The 15,132-nt window shown below is 52.6% G+C and overlaps 1 protein-coding gene across 2 annotated transcripts in view; it reads right to left on the bottom strand.

Annotated features, from left to right (window-relative positions):
• CACNA1B (calcium voltage-gated channel subunit alpha1 B) overlaps positions 1-15,132 on the bottom strand; it is a gene marked incomplete at both ends in the record, with an annotated part of 175,908 nt that overhangs the window by 142,043 nt on the left and 18,733 nt on the right. For both annotated transcript variants that reach the window (XM_080820781.1, XM_080820780.1), the window contains one exon: positions 802-893. In XM_080820781.1, the coding sequence (XP_080676907.1) occupies positions 802-893 (92 nt within the window). The remainder of the gene's footprint in view (positions 1-801; positions 894-15,132) is intronic.

Here is a 15,132-nt window from a genome sequence, read left to right as displayed (position 1 = left end):
GATTCGGGAGGCCAAGAGCAGGAGGTCCTAGGAGGGACGTACAGGAGTTCCCGACAGACACAATTCCTTAGGGACAGTGAAGCAGGGGACCTGCCCACAGGAGTGTCTGACCACTAAACCCCAGCACGGGTGTGTCCAGGCCAAAGGAACCAGCACACACGGAGGCTCAACCCCACAACCCCCTTTCCACCTGGCCCCAGCTCTTAGATACAGGCCTGAGCCTTCGCCTGGCAGGGTCTTGGGGCAGAATGAGGGCTTTCCTGTAGTGGCCTCAGGGGGACACAGCTCTCGGTCGCTGCCCATCCGGGACTCTGAGAAAAACCCACGGTAACCTTGGCCCTCCTGCCCGGCTCCTTGAGCAGCAGAATCCAAGAGCGTGTCTCAACCTGGCCTTGGGTGCCCACAGCCCTGCCGAGCCTAAGGCAATACGGGGGGTCCCTTGCAACCTCTGGCTGTCTTCTCGGGCACCCTGCCCACCAGCTTGCTCAATTTCTCATCTGTACCTTAACCCCAGAAAACAAAGCAGAGCTAGAAATAGAGCAGAGAATGCGAAGAGAATAAAGCTCCCGGCTGGGGAAGCCAAGTCAGGGCAAAAGGACCAGGCCGCTCTCTGGGCTTTCACAGAGAATTTCAAGGCTTCTTCACACCTGGTTCCCGGGGGTCAGGAGCCCTGAGCTTAGAGTCACCAGAGCCAAAGGGGTCCCTGGTTAGGGCTTAAGTGTGTCCGTGGCTGTGGTGAGGCTGGGGGAGGAGGTCAGGAGTCCAGGCAGGCTTGGGTCTAACGGTTCTTGCCAGACTCACTCGGAATCCCAGACACCAGCTTCAGGGGCCTGAGCACACGCACAGCCCGCAGGGTCCGCAGGTCAAAGTCAGTGCCAGCCGTGGCCAGGATCCTGGCAGGAAAGAGAAGGAGGGAACTAGAGGCTTCCATACTCAGGTAAGAGAACCTGTTCCCCACCCCCCACATCCTTTCTCCCAAGAACAGGGACACCATGTCACTTCTGTCCCCTACTGTCCAAACACAGGGCAGGCACAGGGTGTGGGACCGGCCAGGCAGGAAGGGTCAGGGACTGGATTCAGGCCCCACAGTAATGTTAGCAACAGCTACTTCCAGCGCGACCAGCCCTCTGGCTCGAAGGAATCACCCTGAGAGGACCCTTGGCCTCTGATGCCTGGCCTGGCCTTGAATCTGCCCTCCAGCTAAACCCAAGCCAGAACCAGGCCCCCACACCAACCCCAGCTGCATGGCAAACAGCCTCAAGAGACGCGGGAGGAGTGAAACGGGTAACACGGAGGCTGAGCAGACACACACACCCTCTCTTCCCCTTCTCTCAGGGGAACAGTGGTGTGGGGCAGGGAAGGCAGAAGAGAGGCTTCGGGGACTCAGGAAAGCCGTCCGTTGGCAGAAAAACATATTCCGATGCCTTCCATTTCAGAAAACAAGAGATCTGAGAACCACCTCTCAGCACCGCACATTTCTCTGCTCCCTTCACACCAAAGCTCAGTCAGAGGGTCAGTCCTGGGTCTGACCTTACCTTCCCGTCCCCGTCAGGCTCCCACCCACACCGCTCCGCTGAAACGCTGCTCGAGCCTGTGCCTTGCCGACTCCGGTGGTCAAGTCTCCTGCTCTAAATGGTTCCTTCTCCAGCCTTCGGCCAACTCTCTCATTTCCCTCGAACTCCCCAGGAGCCCCTCCAGGTCTCGACGGCCACCTTTGCCTTGTGCACCAGACTCGGGAGGTGGAGGCCCTGGGGCTCTCTCCCAGCAGGATCTACCCCTGGGCTCTGAATGCCACAGCGAGCTTTCCACTCCTAATCGCACAGCCTTAACCCAAACCTAGAACTGAGGACTCATACATCCAGCTGCCCTTTTAACCTTTCCACTTGGCTATCAAAAAGTGTAACAAGCATTACATAGTTAAAGAACCATTTTTTAAACGTTAATGTTTAAAAGTGTTGGAACGTGAACTTCTTTAGAAAGTTCAGAGCCGCTACACTGTGGCGACTAAGCTTGATCCCTACCGCAGCTTCTCCCCCAGCTCCCACTCTCAGGACTCCTCGTCGCTGGTATTTCAGCCCAAACCAGGGCTTCCCCGGGGCCTCTCTCCCCTCCCTCTACACACCATGCACCAACAGTCCTGGCGGTTCTGCTCGTAGAATGCGTCCCGGACTCTTGGTGAGGAAGGCTCTGTGCCCCCCGCTCGAGGTACATGGCAGCGAGAACAGAATTTGAGACAGAGCTGAAACTCTGTGGAACAAGAAAGAAAGGCAACCAGAAAATACCTGTTCAAACCGGAAGTCCAGAGCCCATGAAGAAACCCCATGCCACGAGAGACTTCCAACCACCAAAACTGACTACCGGAAGTTAACTTTGTTCCGACGAAGCTGACACACAGGAAACAAGCGCAGCCGGAAACAGGTCCGCGTCTGAAAGACTGGCCGGTTTGGGCAATAAGCAAACAGCAGTCACGGTGACCATAAATCACACTCCGGGCTGGAGACACGGTTTGAGAGCATGAGTGATGTGGAAAGTAGTACAGAGGCTGGTACTGAAGAACTCGCCCGCAGACATCAAGAAGCCAAAGAAGGAACAAGAGAGAGAAATTAAGCAAAACGGAGGTCCGACCGTAGGCTCAGCGCACACCCGGTGTGAGCTGCGGAAGAGAACGGGGCAGAGGGCGAAGAAGCAACATTTGAGGAGGCAGCCGGTGAGAAATTTACAGAACTAAAAACGACTTTTTAAATCGAAAGTGCACGACAAGTACCCATTTAATAAGGAAAGTACGTCCGCCTAGACACAGGGAGGACTGGCAGAGCGTCAAGGGCAAAAAGGCGGCCTTAGAAGTTGCCGGAAAGAAAAAGAAAAGACAAAATATTTCTAATAGCGAAAAAGGATAATTGAAAAGAAAAAAAACTTCACTTTAGCAAAAACACGTGCCAGAAGGCAATCGAGCTCCTTCCAAGGGCAGCAGAAAGCCATGGTCACCTGAGGACTTTATATCCAGCTAAACTGTCGATGAAGAGTGAGGGCAAAGTAAATGTATTTTCAGGGGCGCCCGGGGGGCTCAGGTGTTGAGCCTCTGCCTTTGGCTGGAGTCATGATCTCGGGGTTCTGGGATTGAGCCCCGCATCAGGCTCTCTGCTCAGTCTGCTCCTCCTTCTCCCACTCCTCCTGCTGTGTTCCCCCTCTCACTGTCTCTCTCTCGTCGAATAAATAAACTCTTTTTAAAAAAATTTTTTTCAGATATAAAAGAAGTCATCACCCCAGATTTCAACAAGTCAAAAAGTCCAGCAAAGCTCCTATCACAGTCTGAAGGGCTGAACACCAAAACTCAGTAAGGCTACCTAAGATTAAAACAAAATTAGCAGCTTTGGGACTCCTGGGCGGCTCAGTCAATTAAGCATCTGACTCTCGGTTTCTTCTCAGGTCATGATTTCAGGGTCGTGAGGCTGAGCCCCGAGTTGGGCTCCGTGCGGGGCGTGGAGGCTGCTAAGAGTTTCTTTCCCCTCTGTCCCTCCTTCCACTCAGACATGTGCACTCGCTCACTCTCTCTCAAATAAATAAGTCTTTTAAAAAAATTAACAGCCTTGATGTACAATAGAGTTCTAGTCTTCTACACCTTTTCTATCTCACCTATCTATCAAACCCTGCTCATAACAAATAAAGAACATAGCCTTTTTTGAGTACATGGGAATATCTTTGAAAACTGCCCATGTCCAAGGTGCCTGGGTGGTGCGGTCATTTGGGCGTCTGACTCTCAGTTTCAGCTCAGGTCTGATCTCAGGGTCGTGAGATGGAACCCCGTGATGGGCTCCAAGTTCAATGAGGAGTCTGCTCGAGCTTCTCTCTCCCTCTCCCCTGCCCCTCCCTGCCTTGAATAAATAAATAAATCTTTTTAGAAAGAGAGAAAATCACCCATATCCTACATCACAAAAAAAGCCTCAGCAAATTTCAAAGAATTAGTAACGTACATTATCACACTTCTGCTATTCAATAAGTGTATTTAAACGAGAATACAACTATAAAAACACACTGTAAAAGAAAACTCATATGTATAGAAACCCTCAAAATGCACAACTAAGTAACTCATTAACTAAAAAGTAAAAAGACAAGTTACCAAATAATTAGAACCCATCAACAACGAAAATACCACATATTACAATGTGTGGGGTTCTGTGAAAGGGCTGTTTAAGGGGAAATTTCTGAAGTTAAATGATTTTATTTTTTTAAAGACTGAAAATAAATAAACCAAGCACAGATATGTCACAAGAATCTTAAAAAAGAACAGAAGAGGGGGCGCCTGGGCGGCTCAGTTAATAAACATCTGCCTTCGGCTCAGGTCATGATCCCAGGGTCCTGGGATCGAGCCCCGCATCAGGCTCCCTGCTCAGTGGGGAGCCTGCTTCTCCCTCTCCCACTCCCCCTGCTTGTATTCCTGCTCTCACTGTGTCTCTATCAAATAAATAAATAAAATCTTTAAAAGAAAAAGAAAGAAAACTAAATTTACAGAAAAGAGAAAAATGAAAATAATAAAGGTAAGCGTAGACACGGTTCAAACAGAAAATAGAGAAATAACAGAGAGCTAAATCTGAAAGTTGAAAAAAATGAACAAGGTTCTGGCAAGAATCATCCAGAAAAAGAGAATGTGCACGTATCTGAACACACCTGTACACAGATACACACATGTACAGAAACACAGGACACTTGCATACCCATACATGGGTACAGTAATATATTCACATAGAGGGGACATAACTGCAGACAGGAGAAATTTTTTGAATCACAAAAGAATATTATTAACAATTTTATATCAATGTTAAAATTTTGATGAAAGGGATATATATCCCCCCAAAATGCAATTTTTCAAACGTAACCAAAGAAGTAGAAAACCTGAACAAACCACAAACGACTGTATTGGTTTTCTATGGCTGTGTAAAGACGTGCTACAAAGTTAGTCACTTGAAATACCACCTGTTAGCTCACAGTCCTGTAGGTCAAAGTCAGGGCACACCGCAGCTAGGTTCTCTGCTTAGGGTCTCAGAAGGCTGAGATCCAGGTGTCAGCCAGTTTGCACCCTCAAAGACGTGCACGCGGGCACGAGCGCACGGGGCATGTGGGTATGGACACACGTGGTGCAAGTCGGGACACTCGCACACATGCGCCGGCCTCACAGCCACAGGTCAGGACAGCTGCCAGCGCCGGAGGGGAGCCTGACTGAGGGAGGGTCTGCAGGAGGACTCAACGCTCACTGCGGTGTCTCATTTCTCCTCCCGATGCACCTGCCTGCCGCTCCACAGGGGAAGGCCAGGGAGGGGCGCCTGGGGGCTCAGTCGTTGAGCGTCTGCCTTCGGCTCAGGTCATGATCCTGGGGTCGTGGGATCGAGGCCCGCATTGGGCTCCCTGCTCAGCAAGAAACCTGCTTCTCCCTCTCCCTCTGCCCCTGCTTGTATTCCCACTCTCGCTGTCTCTCTCTCTCTCTGCCAAATAAATAAATAAAATCTTAAAAGAGAAAGAAAGAAGGAAGGAAGGAAGGAGTCAGTCAATCTCTCTGCATTATACTTGGGGTATGATGAAGAGAATTTGCCGAACACACCAACATCTGGAATGTGATTACATCTAGCGTCACGTCCGCCCTGGCGTTCTAACTTTATAAATGTAACAGAAAAGTTTATTTAGGCGTGTGATTTCAAGTTGAAGACTAATAATTTGTAAAAAGAATTGGAACATTTTAACAAACTTATGATTCAACATCTTTACATTTTACTGGATACACAGCACTTGAGTACTTACGAAGATCCGGTTACAGTAAAATTATAAGTGAAATTTAAATGTTTGACACTAACTGAGTTTGTGAAACGGGATAAAACATTCACAGTCACCTCGAAAGCCACTGTTAAAAGTTGCTAAAAGTATAAATATAATGTTTTGTAAGCTGAATCCAAAATTGTTCCATTCCACTGAGAAGCGGTCGGCACGCGTGCCTGCGTGTGTGTGGTGCGTGCAGGGCGTCTTGGTTTACCTCTGCTGTGACGTGATCCCCACCACAGGTCCAGCTCACACCCATCATCTCCCGGAGACACATTTACACGAGCTGTGATGAGCTCCTGAGGCCCCTGCTTCCCAGCGTTCCTCCGCGCCCTGCGGCAGCCACGGGCACCCTGGTGCTCACCGTCCTGACGCTCGAGCAGGAACTCGGAACTCTGACCACCTCACTCCAGCTCCCCGCCCCCCTCAGTTCCCACTTCCGGCAGCCACAGATCTGATCTCTTTTTCTCTGAGTTTGGTGTTTTGCTTTGTTTCGTTCTGGCTTCAGATTCCACATAAAAGTGAGACCACGTGGCGTCTGTCTTCCTCCGTCTCGCTAGGTCCATCCATGTTGTCACAAACTCATCTCAATTTTTTAAAAAGTACACATTTTTGTATTTGTAACTCTAATCAATTGACTACTGATTCTTAGAAAACAGTTTCTGAATAATCTTTCATGCTCAAAATCCACTCTTTTTTTTTTTCTTCTTTAGGGGCGCCTGAGTGGCTCAGTGGGTTAAAGCCTCTGCCTTCGGCTCAGGTCATGTTCTCAGGGTCCTGGGATCGAGCCCCGCGTCGGGCGCTCTGTTCAGCGGGGAGCCTGCTTCTTCCTCTCTCTGCCTGCCTCTCTGCCTACTTGTGATCTCTGTCTGCCAAATAAATAAATAAAGTCTTTTTAAAAATTTTATTTATTTATTTATTTGAGAGAGGGAGTGAGAGAGAGAGCATGAGAGGGGAGCAGGTCAGAGGGAGCAGCAGACTCCCCATGAAGGTGGGAGCCTGACGTGGGACTCGATCCAGGATCATGACCTGAGCTGAAGGCAGTCGCTTAACTGAGTCCCCCTGGCATCTGCAAAATCCATTCTTAATCCAAACCAACATTTATCAGGGGGATTTCCTTTAAAATCAGACAATAAAATAAGAATCCCCACCATAATTCTCACTTCATCTTATTAGAGAGTTCTAGCAAACACAAGAGAACATGAGAAAAAAGTAAAGAAATGAGTAGATAAAACGATTCTTTCCAAAAGCAACGATAAAACTCCCAGGAGCCAGGTCGGAGCAGCCTCGCTCACAGGCCGTCCCAGAACCGCAGCAGCCGCCTCGCCTGGGATGAGATGAGGAGCCCGGCCTGGGGGCGGGGGACGGGGGCCAGGACCGGGGCTGTGAGAAGCCGCGTGGGCAGCCCTGAGGTCACTCGGTCTGGAGGCCCGCCGGCCAACCACATCAGGCTTGCGGGGACCCCTGACTTCAGCTTCAGCAGAGGACAGAAAACAGCCTGGGGCCCTCAAGGGAGAGGACAGTAAAGTGAGACCAGAAGCAACGACAGAAGCGCGCGCAACAGCCGCCTGCGGGTGTGCTGCTCGGAGGCTGAGAAACAGCCAGAGCCGGCCGGGGGCCCCGTCGGAAAGACGAGCCGCCGACGGCACCCGGGCCCAGCGACGTGACGAGAACGCAGGCGTTCGAGCTAAAGGGACCCCAGATGCCCCTGCTTGGAGGTACCGTGACACCCAACACCTCAGTCACACTGGCATCAGTGAAGACGAGCCACTTAGAAGCAACTGGAAAGTGTGAGTGACCTCCATAAAGACAACCACCACATCTTATTTACAAAAAGCGGGGAGCACTGAATGAAGGTGGGGTTTACTGTAACCCTGCACAGACAGACGAAGCACACGTGTTTAGAATTTGACTGTCTCTCCAGAAATCAACTTAGAGATTCTCAACAATTGAAGCTGTCCCAAAAGGAATTTTTTAAACTACAACAAATCGATCTCGGAATTTATCTGGAAAAGTAAAAAGGCAAAAAAATTGAAGAAAGGCTCAGAAGAACTTCAGAAAAGAAGAGCCAAGAGTAAAGGACTCGTTTAATGAGATACGAGAGGCTTCCTTGAGCTCAGCCACCAGACCACGTGCCGACGCGCAGAGCAAGGGCCAAGAGGGTTCAAATCAGAACCCGGACACAGAGCCTGCTCTGCGCGGAGGCGCCGAGGGGTCTGGCAACAGAGGCGCAACCGAACGACAGGAAACTGAGCAACGTTCGAGTCTGATGGACAGAGGAAATACACCACCATCCACCTTCGAGGCACCGCGTCTCAGAAAGAGTCCAAGGTGGGGTAAAGACGCAGGCGTGTTTTGGGGTCTTATCTATAAAAGCAAAATGGGAAATAAAGGACATATCCAACAACAGGGTGTGGCCGAGGCCCGTCCACATGAGGCCCCCCATGGGGGCGGCGGACTGTGGTGGGAGCAGGGTACCCTCCGCACCCCCGCCACACGGTCCCAACAGTGTATTTTTAAGACCTACGCGCAGAAAAAGCTTGGAAAGAAATATTGCAAAATATTAGCAGCAGTAACACCTCAGGACAGCCTGTGAGCCATTGTTTTTACTCTCTCCTATATCCACACGTTCAAGCGAGAAAGTCAATGTCTTTTTACTTATATAGAAAAGAAAAATGTCCTTCACCGAAATTAAGAAATACAGAAAAATAATAATGTTGAGGTACTTTAATTATAGACGTTACACAAACAGTAACAGAAATGTAGTTAGAGCATGCATCCCTGAATTCTGCAAGGATTTCTTGGTGCCTACCCTTCCCGAAGTCTTAGGCTCTAGAAAAATCCTGGAAAGCGAGGTGGCGACATGAGCCAGGGAGGGAGGCAGGGGTGGGGTGTCGGCTCTCTTCCCCTCCTGGACCAGCCGGTGCCTCCTTCCAGCTCCACACCCAGCCGGGCGCCTGGCAGGAGGGCACACTCCAACGTGCTCCTGGAGCAGCACTGGAATTTCCAAAACGAAATGGCCAAGGATCCAAGAGTCATAAAACTGACACAATCTAGTAATGTGCAAACATACCCAAAATCACCAGTATTGGAAACTGAAAGGTAAGGCGGCCGTGAGACAGCTTTACACCCAATAAATTAACACGAGCTTTAGAAACGTCACATCCCGTGGTGGCGGGGGCAGGCGGGTGGTGGGTGACACTCATGATTGGAACAGAACCAGCAGGAATTGTAAACGACGCTTCCCATTTGGTTGGAAAACAACTTGGCAAAATGAAATGCACATCATGTTTAAACACTTTTCACCAGGCCACTCTGCGAGCGTGTCCTGTTGGAATAATGCACTGAGGCATCACGGCGTCTGCTTGGGAACCCAGACCGGACACGTCCACACTCGGCAACCGAGAAACACAAGACAACACAAATACCACAGTGAATGGGACACGGGGCGGCCGTGCAAAGGGTAACAACTTCGGGGAACGTGCTTGTGAAACAGACTGACGTGTGTGACAGGAAAGAAACCAGACACAAAGGGCCACATCGTGTCTGACCACATCTGTCCAGAGCAGACAAATCCAGAGACAGAAAGGGGACCAGAGGGGGCCAGGGGCTGGAGGGGAGAGGGAGGGCAGACAGGCAGGTCTCTTTGGGAAGCTGATGGAAATGTCCTCAGATTAAGTCGTGGTCACAGCTGTAGCACCCTACGGCCATGCGAAAAGCCACTGAATTATATGCTGTAAAAAATGAACGTCATGGTATGTGAACTTTACCTCAGTACACTGCTCTAGGAAAAAAAGAGATAAAATACAAGTTTTTTTATGTGAACTATGATTCAAGTGTCACTGACACATGAGGATTTGAGCCCCAGAGCACATAGAAGCCCCCGCTGGCGACTGCCGCCCAACTCCAGGCCCAGGTCCCCTTCTGAACGGCAAGCAGAAGGGGGTAAATGCACCGGGCTGTATCCACCGTCCCCTGCAGAGACCCGCTCTTGCCCTGGTACCCGGGGGGGGGGAGGTACTCCCCGCGGCATTGCAGTCTCAGGGGGCAGGACCCCCACAGCTGCGGCCTTGGCCTCGGTCCCTGAGCCCCATGCAGGAACTCACTATGTCCCCCCTGACCCTGGGGTCCCAGCTGAGGTCTCCCTGCCTCCCCACAGCAGTCTGCGCGTAGCCTCTGGGCTCACATCTCAGCCGGAGCCAGCGTCTGAGGCCTGACCCAACCCAGCCACACTTCACGAGGCCACCCATTTCCGAAAATGCCGAGAACTGCCAGGGGCGACCGGGAAGCCACAACAGCTATGTGTCTGAGAGGACGTAGCAGGACAGAGAAGCCACCAATGTCCCCAGACGTAATCCCAATCTAAACCCTAACCCACATCTTGGGGCTCACACCTCGCCTGCCCCTCCCACCCTCGTACCCTGTGCCCTCCCGCCCCTGCCGCCTGTGCCAGCCCCTCAGAAAGTCCATGCTGAGCCTGGGGGGGAGCCGCGGACCTGGTGTGGCCCCACAGCCTCCAACCTTATCGGCCCGTGTTCTGTTCTGTTTGGGGACGCCATGAGAGCCAGGACCACAAGGCTGGTGATGACAGTCTGGGGGATTCTGCCCTGCTGGGAGCATGCAAAGCTCCCTGAATCCTCACAACGGTCCCTCAGGAGGGGGACAACTGTCATGCTGTTTGATGATGGTAGAGGGTGTCCTCTGTCCAGCCCCAGGCCAAGCGGGCAGCTCTGAGACTCCTGTCCCATCAAGCCCAGCAAAGGGAGCAAAGACAGGGTGACCACCAGTGTCTGGTGGCCCCGGCCAGCCTCAGTCCATGCTGCTGACCCGGCACAGTAGCCACAGACACCCCCCTGGACTTCTGGAAACCTCAGTGCGGACGACCCGCTGCAGGAAGGGTCTGGAGCGCAGGGGCCCGCCCGCCCCCTCGGATGCTGCGACCCAGCAATGGTGCCGAGCTGAGCGAAGGCCCCGTCCCAACCAGGCAGCATTTCAGGAGCACCACTCAGCCCCTCCGGGAAGGTCAGGCCCTGCCGAGGCCGGCGGGGGGCTGCGGCTGCCCCCTCCACCCCAACACGGGCACCCCGGGCTCAGCAGGGCCCGCCTGGAGGAGCTCGAGCCCCCGGCCGCCAGAGCCAGGATCCCAGCCCGAGCCCGCCTCCTCCGGGCGGCCGGACTTCGGGAAGACCCCGCGTGTCTGCGACAGGACAAGAGCGGCGTGAGGGTCCCCTGGAGAGGCTGCCGTGACAGAGCGCTCGCAGGACGTGCCCAACGGTATTAGCACCACCAGCGGCAGGAGGGCCGGCTCCGGCCTCCCAAGAACCGCCGGAGACCTCACTGAGGGCCGGGGAAGCGAGCGGCTCGGGGCGGGACCGGAAGCTCTCCACCGGGAGAAGCGTCCACGCGGCGTGCCCCCGCCTCCGCTCACACCGGGGAGCCTGGGGGGTCTCCAGGCCAGGACCCACCGGGCAGCTGCCATGCCAGCCGGGCCCACAGCCCCGACTCTGGCCCAGGGACACCAGAGCCAAGCCGGCGGCCGCTTGGCAGAGATGGCACCGTCTCCAGGAACTGCTTCGTCAGGACCTTCCGGGCGCTGGCTCTAGCCCAGGAGGCTGCTGGCAGTTGCCATGGAGACAGCCTATGGGCCTTGGCCGAAGAGGCCTCAGTATCCCCTCAGCCTCCCAGCCTCCCACCTCCCCTGCGCCAGAGGCCCTGAGACTGCCCCAAACCCAGGCAGCCATGGGCTGGGATGGAAAGGGCCGGGCCTGGCACGTGTGAGCCCCCACCCCGGAGAATGCAGCTGGCAGCAGATGGCACTGACACGTCATTCAAACAGAAACCCCGTGGGCTGTCTACTGGGTGCCAGGGACGTGCAGAGGTCAGCAGCGTGACCCCCACCTTGTAGAGGAAGAAAGTGCAGTTGAGAGACACATGCGAGTGTCCAGGCTCACAGGAACGAAGACGGGGCTGGGACACCAGCCAGGACACACGCCGACACGTGACACACGCCGACACGTGACACACGCCGACACGTGCTGGGGTCAGCCCTCCATGCCAGAAGGGTCGGAGTCTCTGCCTAACGCACAGAAGAGCCCAGACACATGCGGCCCATCCCCGTCACTTCTCCTCAATGGGCTACGGGACAAGCAGGGACCCTGCAGAGCAGACGGCAAGGGCTGCCAGCCCCAACCTCCTGACGGCACAGCGAGCGACCCTTGCAGGGATGTGCTATACGGCCCCTCAGCTGACCTCCCCAACCCTCGCCACCCCGACCTGCCCTGGCAGAAGGTGGCCTCTCAGGTGGGCATCTTGTTCTCGAGCTGTGCAGCTCAGAAGAGGCCGACTGCTTCAGTGACGTGCAGCAAAGCCCAGTCAGTGACGTCACCATGACCTAGGAAAGTCACAGCAGCCACGGACACCCTGGGAAGGGAGGCCTTCAAGTGACCAGCATCAGTGACTGTTAAGGGTCAGAGACCCAGCTCAAACAGGGTTGGATGAAATCCCGTCTCAGAAACTAGGGAAGAAATGTCCAGGTTTCAGTCAAAACTCATCCAACGAAAAACCAGGACGATGTCAAACTGAATGAAAAGAAACAATCCATGGGATCGAACAGAACCTGGGAAGACCAGACAAAGACACTGAAGCCCTTTCGATAAACGCCTCCACAAACACAGCGGACATGCTTGAAACAAAAAAACACAAGGTATCAACAAAATCAAAGGTACAAAAAAGAATCCTATAAAAATTTTATACTAGGGGCACCTGGGTGGTGCAGTCTGTTAACCATGAGACTCTTGATTTCAGCTCAGGTCATGACCTCACAGTAATGAAACGGAGCCCCACGTCAGGCTCCGAGCTCAGCAGTGAATCTGCTTGAGATTCTCCCTCTGCCTCTGCCCCCCCCATGTGCACTCCCTCTCTAAAATAATAAATCTTTTTAAAAAATTACAACTGAATGGGGCGCCTGGGTGGCTCAGTGGGTTAAAGCCTCTGTCTTCGGCTCAGGTCATGGTCTCAGGGTCCTGGCATCGGGCCCCGCATCGGGTTCTCTGCTCGGCAGGGAGCCTGCTTCCTCCCCTCTCTCTGCCTGCCTCTCTGCCTACTTGTGATGTCTCTGTCAATTAAATAAATAAAATCTTTTAAAAAAATAATAAAATAAATAAATAAAAAAATAAAAAATTACAACTGAAAAATACAATAACCAAAATGAAAAGCTAAGAGGATGAGCTCAATACCAGAACAGACGAAACAGGAGAGAAGGAGGAGGAGGAGGGAGGGGAGGGAGCCTCAGAGACCCACGGGACATATTAATATATCACATTCCTGGAAGGAACGGGAAAGAAGGTAGGGCCAGAAAGGCAGGTACTTACAACAATGTAATGACTAAAAACGTTCGAATTTGGCAAGAGGCTTAAACCTGCAGATTCAAGAAGTCGCATGAATTCCCAATAAGATAAACTGAAAGATCGCGACAAGATACATCACAAACTTCTGAACACCAAATTATGACACCTGGAAACTTGAAAATGGGATGAACTCCGTGGTAGGTCATGGGACTGTTTTGTGAGGCTGTTGTCACTGTTCTCAGGTCGGCCAGAGTCCTTATTCTTGGAACATTAGAGATGGACCTTTGTAACACCTACATCTTTTAAATACTCAGCAAAATATATAATACAGAAAGAATAAAAATTGCAAAGTTAACTTTTACTGAACTTTGGGAGCGTGTGCACACATCGCTCATTGTAGAACCCGGCTGTTCTCTAAAAACTTTCATAATAAAATGATGTATGTGCGCTTTATATATACATTTAATATAAATAAATAATACCCACGTGCACCCGTGTATAGATCTACTCCTGAAAACAGCTGGAGAGACAGACTGCCCAATGCAAAGCCCAAGGTCTCTCCTCAGGAGCCCGGGCAGAAGGAGGCACACAGTAGTCCCCGGCGCTGAAGAAAAAGAAGGGTCAGCCCAGACAGCAAAACCCAACAAAAATATCTTTCAGGAATAAAGAAATCAGGACACTGTCGGATGAAGAAATATTAACAGAATCTGTCACTAGCACGCCTAGCCTGAAAGAAAGACGAAAAAAGTGCTCTAGTCAGAAAGAACGTGATGGAAACAAGGGATCCCTGCCCATCAGGAAGGAGAGCCAATGCGAAGAATTAAAACGGGGCAAAAACCACACAATTTCGTGCTTTCTCTGAGTTTTCTCAGTTACGTTTGACGGTTGAAGCAGAAGTCACGGCATATCCTGATGCAGTTGTAACACGAGCAGAGGACGTTCTAACACGAGCAGAGCCTGGCCGAGCGTCTGAGTTTCGGTTTTGGCTCAGGTCCTGATCTCGGGGTCACGGGATCGAGCCCCTCACTGGGCTCTGCATGGGGCATGGATTCCACTTGAGAGCCCCCCCGGCTCTGCCCCTGCCCCACCCCGCTCTCTCTCGCTCGCTCTCTATAGACATACACATAAAGTAAATAAAAATCTTCAAACACAAGCGGAGGAGATATTTAAGAGAACTATATTACAAGCAGGGAAAATTCCTATGCTCGGCTTGAACTAGTAAAATGACATCACCAGACTGGGTAAGTTACGTGGACAATGCAACACTGAGAGAAACCACTAAAACCCATCGAAAAGATGCACTCAAAATATGCACATTAGTCCCCGTGGGGTTCCAAAATCTGTGCAAGTAACCCGGGAGAAGGTAAGGAAAAATGAGACATAAAAAAGAGCGGTCAGACAGAAACAAAAAACACAACAAGGAACTTAACCCTAACACACTGACAATTATTCTGCACGGAACTGTCGTAAACCAAATGAACAACCACACACGCCCCGACTGCACTGTCTGTAGGAAAGTCACTTCACCTAGAACGGGACGGCCGAGCTGAAAGCAGAACGACAGAGAAGGAGACACTGTGTGGACAGTAACCGAAGGAGGGCAGGCGGGACCGCAGGACACCAGGACACCAGGCAGAGACGACGTCCCGCGGCGGGCGACCCAGCCGGAGCGCAGCCCCACGGCGACCCTGCAGGGAACGAGGGGACCGAGGCCCAGCGGGGACACCCGGGGACGGGGGAGCGCCTCGCGCGCGCGGGACCTGACCCCGTGCAGGGCCCGGGAGTGCGGCGCTGCGAAGCCACAGCGGGACACCGTTCCCGAGGGCCCCGGACGTGCGGAGACAGAGCCCGGCCCGGCCCCCGCACACGCCGACCCGCGCACCGCCGTCAACACCGCACAGAATGTTCTCGGAGCCCGGGCGAGCGAGGCGGAAACCCGCAACAGGTCTGCCGGGGCAGACTGACCCCGTGACGGCGCGCG

Source organism: Martes martes, assembly GCF_963455335.1.
Source record: "Martes martes genome assembly, chromosome: 12".
Lineage (NCBI taxonomy): Eukaryota > Metazoa > Chordata > Mammalia > Carnivora > Mustelidae > Martes > Martes martes.
The sequence above is the reverse complement of the archived record's forward strand: the minus strand, read 5'-3'. Positions and strand labels throughout refer to the sequence as shown.